The sequence below is a fragment of the Epinephelus fuscoguttatus genome, linkage group LG23, assembly GCF_011397635.1.
Source record: "Epinephelus fuscoguttatus linkage group LG23, E.fuscoguttatus.final_Chr_v1".
Classification (NCBI taxonomy): Eukaryota; Metazoa; Chordata; class Actinopteri; order Perciformes; family Serranidae; genus Epinephelus; species Epinephelus fuscoguttatus.
Genome location: NC_064774.1, coordinates 1,180,262 through 1,186,677, shown reverse-complemented (window position 1 = coordinate 1,186,677; position 6,416 = coordinate 1,180,262). Strand labels below are relative to the sequence as shown.

General features: G+C 42.0%; 1 protein-coding gene across 1 annotated transcript; it reads left to right on the top strand.

Moving 5' to 3' along the window:
* Positions 1 to 151: 151 nt before the first annotated feature.
* On the top strand, positions 152 to 4,803 carry LOC125884251 (uncharacterized). Its single transcript, XM_049569145.1, has 4 exons — positions 152 to 354; positions 2,129 to 2,464; positions 3,029 to 4,015; positions 4,048 to 4,803. Exons 1-4 carry the CDS (start codon positions 325 to 327, stop codon positions 4,801 to 4,803), a joined length of 2,109 nt encoding a protein of 702 aa, XP_049425102.1. The 5' UTR covers positions 152 to 324.
* The last annotated feature ends 1,613 nt before the right edge of the window (positions 4,804 to 6,416 follow it).

Here is a 6,416-nt window from a genome sequence, read left to right as displayed (position 1 = left end):
AAGTAAGTGTAAAAAAAAAAAAGTGTAAAGAGAAAGCAAATGATTTGGGTGTCATCATCATCAGTGTCAAAAAACAGTCAGTTTGATTGAACGTTACCTCTGAGGCACAAATCAAGAGTCTACAGCCACGCGAGCAGCTCTGAGGATCTGAATGTATACATATAGGTTAACTAAGAGTCAAAGTAAGTGTTCGCAGATCCTCTCCTCCACCATCATAAACTGCTGAGGGTGCAGCAGAATTCACACTTCCTCCACAAGTCTGTTTGATATATGAGGAAGTCCGTCTGGTTTCCACTTCTGTCGAAAAATCAACACACCGTTTAGATGATTTCTGGGGATCCTGAGCATAAGATGGTAAGTTTATTCCCCTGTTTACTTCACTTTTATTCATTTTAGGAGTTTCGTTCCTACATTTGACATTTAAATTGGAAGCACTTATTTTGTATTTAAATTAACTAAACCTTTTTCTTTTTTTGCAATTTAATATGTGTTTCTTGAAATTCTGAATATTGACGAAGCTATGATGTCACACTTAACAATTCTTGCCATATGTTTTCTTGTTAAAAAACAGATACAGCCGTGGTCTGTGGGTCCTTGCGGCTTGATTTTTAAGTGTACTTGAAAATGTCTTCAGTAATAATGTTTTCAAGAAAGACAAAAAGTGTATTTTAGTCCAGTTGTTGGCCTCTCGTGACTCCTATTAATTTGAAAATACTTGAAGTAAACTGAAATATAAAAACAAAATATGGAAGTGGCTAGCCAAATATTTCCCTTATTACTGTAGACTGTCTAAAACAAAAAAAAAAAAAATAGATACACTACTGCCAAGATACAGCAATAGATTATTATTAATAATAATTAGACAGCGATACATTTTTAGCTGGTGACAACTGTCTGTCAGTTTTAGGAATTTAGGGAACTTTGGTTCAAGGACTTGTTCAGCGGTGTGTCTGTTAGGACAGATGAACACATCCAAGCTCCATTTCAGTCTTTTATTTGGAGGCAGTTTGAGCTGACAACATTAGAAAAGAATAAATAATATTAAACTGGGCATCATGATTCCTGATTTGAAATAATTAATAATCCATCACAGGTAATTTAACTTCAAACACAACAGCTATATACCCAAGAATCAGTAAATAACTTCATTGAAACTTAATCAACCCAACAACTAACGATCTTCTAATGATACTCTAAATACATTTAAAGAAACTCACACATCGTGTACTCGGTTCAAACAATTTGAAGGGAGGATGAGGGTGGGCCACATGCTGCTTTGTTCTCCTGGGGAAAAGGACTTTCCCCCTGTGAGCTGTGGCTACATCTCTCTCTGAGCTTCGCCCAGTCGGGAGAGGGAGGCAGGTAGGAGTGGTTAGGGTTTTTTCCATGCAAGTAGACGACAGGTAGAGGGGTACTTGAGGATGACGTTCTGTCGTCTCATTAAGCTACATGTTAGCAACCAAGTTTTTAAGATACATAAAAGCTTCAGAATTCACAAGTGAGGTATTTACTGATGTATTTTATGTCGTCGAGACGTGAAAGACTTGTGTTAATCACAGACCTCATTTCAGGCATCTACTCACAAAAGAACAGTGACTTTGGGACGAGGGAACCAGGAGGGCAAAAATGCAAAATCATTTCCTGGTTTTAGGATTTATTCCTGAGGCATACCATCAGGCAGCATATACACTTACCTGTAAATATCACTTTGGTTCGTTCAGATGCTGGTGTGGTTCTTATTCTTTAGCACCACTGCTAACAACACACTGTATGTCCCATATGGATCTATCAAACTTCATATCTCAATGTCCATTAAATTTCCGTTTTCTTTGATCTTTCATAATAACGTTGCCGTAAATGATAAGCGGGAGAATGTTAGCAGTGTAGACTAGCAACATTGCGCTGCTAGGCAATACCCATAGATGCCTGGCATTCACACCAACGTGCATCTCTAAGACCGGGCTTAGTTAAGACTAGGCTTAAGTTCGGTTGTCAACTTAGCAATCAGGACCAGACTTAGTTAAGACCAGTTGGTGCGACCTGCTCATATCGATCAAGCTCTGGGATAGCGAGAGAACTGTCATGTTTGATGATTGTTTTTGTTCTCTCTTCTGACAAACTGACACAGTCCTGGACGATGACGCCACCGAAGACACGGTGTCTCCTGCCCCGCGCTGCCCTCCTCTTCCTGTCCATCGTTCTCACAGTGGCTGAAGTGGTAAAGTCCGTGTCGGACTGCGACCAGTTTTTCCTTGAGGAAACTCCACCACAGGTCCCAGGCATCTTGGAGGGCGGAAGAATCCTGAACCAGAACCGATACAAACCCATTTGCCAGACTTTTGAGAACGAGAGAAGGTTTGTGACGCTCTACGACATCAAGAACAAGATCCCAGTGTTTTCTGCTTACAAGTACAGAGGGGGAGTGGGAAACAGACCCTTGAACGACTGGAAGATAGAGCCTCAGGTGTGTTCTTACTGACTAATAAAAGACTAAATTCATAAATATGTGTTACTTTTTTATTTTGGGTGCAAGAAATTGCTGCTAGTACATCCATATCCAGAGTTCTACTGCTATTGGCCACTACAAATCAAGCTTCATTCTACAGACATCCACATCAACAGTAGTATTATTGGGATTTAACAAGAACTTTCACAACCCTTTCATAGACGGGACACATGTAGGACGCTGGTCTACTGAGCGCTTGTTAAACTCACATTGGACCCATTTATATTAGACATCCAACACACACAGATTGATTAAACTATGAAACTATGGAAACTATCTATTTTGTCTGTGGCACTCTGCCCCAAACCCACTGGTTCCTACAGAAGATGTAAATCTTTAATGAGAAACTGTGACTGATCAAGGTATTATTCAACTAGTTCTTCCTGACCTTGTTACGAAATAAGACAAAGCAGAGCCTTTCTGCGGAGCTTTATCTATGTGCTAACTAAATTACTGATTACTGTGTGTTGTATTTATTTGCTGCTCTCCCTGCATCAGTAACATAGACTCAAACTCTTACAGCTTGAGGAGGAAGACGAAGACGAGAACATGATGCTTGTGGACAAAAATAAGACCTACATCCACCAGGCTGGGAACATTGATTACAGACGCAATGGTGTGTTTGACAGGGGCCATTTATTTCCAAGCTCCCATGCGTTCAACAGATCTGACAAAAAGTCTACCTTCACCCTGACAAACATCGTTCCACAAGCTGCCAGATTCAACCAGGGAAGCTGGAACAAAATGGAGATGTGCATCAAATGTGTGATGGACAAATACTGCAGAAACAGCAATAATATTACTGAAGGCTTTGTAGTAACTGGAGCGCAACCCAGCAACAACAACATCCTCAAAAACAGGATTAATATCCCCTCCATGCTCTGGTCAGCATTCTGCTGCTACAGCTCCAACATGTGCACGTGGTTAGCAAGCGCACACTGGGGCGACAATGTTACACCTAAAAACAAATATCTGGAGACCAAAACTCTGGAAGAACTCCATCAAGAACTGAGGACAGCGGACTCTGAATTTAAAGTGTTTCCTGGGACACAGTGTCCTCTCCACACAACTGTCACTGAGTTTTACCCAGGAATCAAGGACTGCCAATGCCCACACTCCACTTCACCCACCACTGCATCTCCCAGCTCAACATCTGGCATTCTCACATCATCTGGCAATCTCACTTCAATATCTGCCCCTCCTACATCAACATCTGTATCTCCTACATCAACATCTGTCCCTCCTACATCTACATATGTCTCTCTTTCATCTACATCTGTCCCTCCTACATCAACATCTGTCCCTCTTACATCAACATCTGTCCCTCCTACATCAACATCTGTCCCTCTTACATCTACATCTGTATCTCCTACATCAACATCTGCCCCTCCTACATCAACATCTGTCCCTCCTACATCAACATCTGTCCCTCTTACATCAACATCTGTCCCTCCTACATCAACATCTGTCCCTCTTACATCTACATCTGTATCTCCTACATCAACATCTGTCCCTCCTACATCAACATCTGTCCCTCTTACATCTACATCTGTATCTCCTACATCTACATCTGTCCCTCCTACATCAACATCTGCCCCTCCTACATCAACATCTGCCCCTCCTACATCAACATATGTCTCTCTTTCATCTACATCTGTCCCTCCTACATCAACATCTGCCCCTCCTACATCAACATCTGCCCCTCCTACATCAACATCTGCCCCTCCTACATCAACATATGTCTCTCTTTCATCTACATCTGTCCCTCCTACATCAACATCTGCCCCTCCTACATCAACATATGTCTCTCTTTCATCTACATCTGTCCCTCCTACATCAACATCTGCCCCTCCTACATCAACATCTGCCCCTCCTACATCAACATCTGCCCCTCCTACATCAACATCTGTCCCTCCTACATCAACATCTGCCCCTCCTACATCAACATCTGTCCCTCCTACATCAACATCTGCCCCTCCTACATCAACATCTGCCCCTCCTACATCAACATATGTCTCTCTTTCATCTACATCTGTCCCTCCTACATCAACATCTGCCCCTCCTACATCAACATATGTCTCTCTTTCATCTACATCTGTCCCTCCTACATCAACATCTGCCCCTCCTACATCTACATCTGTCCCTCCTACATCAACATCTGCCCCTCCTACATCAACATATGTCTCTCTTTCATCTATATCTGTCCCTCCTACATCTACATCTGTCCCTCCTACATCAACATCTGTATCTCCTACATCAACATCTGTCCCTCCTACATCTACATCTGTATCTCCTAGATCAACATCTGTCCCTCCTACATCTACATCTGTATCTCCTACATCAACATCTGTCCCTCCTACATCTACATCTGTATCTCCTACATCAACATCTGCCCCTCCTACATCAACATCTGGCCCAGTCACACCTACAGCTGGCACTCCCACTTTAACATCTGGCCGACATTGACATCTAGCACACCTTCTTCAACACCTGGCCCAATTCAATCTACATCTGGGATATCCACTTTAACATCTGGCCCAATCACTTAAACATCTCCCACAAGAACATCTAGCCCTCCGAAAATCAATATATGGCCGTCTAACGTCCTCATCTGGCCCAGTCACACCTACATCTGGCACCTCCACTTCAACATCCGGCCGACGTTGACATCTAGCACACCTGCATCTACACCTGGCCATCCCACATCCACTTCTGTCCCTCTTACTGCCACATCTGGCTTTTTCAACCCAACATTATATCTAGCCCCCCTATATCAACATCTAGTTAAATTGTGTCACTGTAACCATATGCTAACCTGTTCAGTGTAAATCAGTGTAATGTCCAACTGGTTAGAATCCATCTGTCCTTTGTTTATTTTTTTTTGAATCCACTGAAGTCTATGATGGACTCATTTACTGCGACCCCAGAGCACCACCTACTGTCCTTATTGTATATTTCACTTTTTTATTACACAGTACTAATAACAAAGCTGTTGTTCAATACTGTGACTGGACAATTGTGTCTGTAATGTCTTATCTTGAGTGCTGAAATGAATCAAATGTGGCAGCCACAGTCCTGTTTTAACAATTCTGTCATAAAATATGTTGTCATATAGTCGGACCACCAGGGTGTAGGTGGGTTAAAAGTCCAAAAGGTGTTTGTTTCAGTCTGGAAACTCCCGGTGTGATTAGAGATAAATAACCTCTTTGTGGAAAAACAAAACCACCCAAAACCTGGATTTATCTTACCTCCACTTATCAAGAGCGACTGAGAGGACCTGTTCTTTATCAGCAAGCAACACGGGCACAGCGCCAGCCCTTTAGAGAAGACCTCAGTCTATTTCAAAGTAAAAGTCTGTGAAGCTCAGGGGAGATCGTGCTTTTTCAATTGTAGCCCCAAAACTCTGGACTGAGTTGCCTCTTCATGTGAGGCTGGCCCCTATGCTGCTTGTTTTTAAAACCCATCTTAAAACACATTTTCATTCTCTGCCTTTAAACTCACAATGAACATTAACTTTCTGTTTTTTAATGTGCCTTATAAATATATTTAGACTGGATTGCATTTGATACACACGGAAACACAAAGCAGGTTTTTTAAAATCTTTCCACTTTGGAAACAATATTTTAGTGGGGCTTAGCTTTTGGGGTGAGAAAACACAGCTTTATTCTGGACTGCGTTTTAAAACTGATTGAAAAAGATGCGTTTTAAAATTTAACCGACCGAATGTGAAACTGTTGACATGATGACATCACACAGTTGCACATCCACGATGAGAATGTGGTTTTTCCAATCTTCTATTGTCCAGTTTTGGTGAGAAAACCCGTGTGAACTGTAGCCTCAGTTTCCTGTTGTTAGCTGACAGGAGTGGCACCTGGTGTGGTCTTCTGCTGCTGTAGCCCATCTGCTTCAA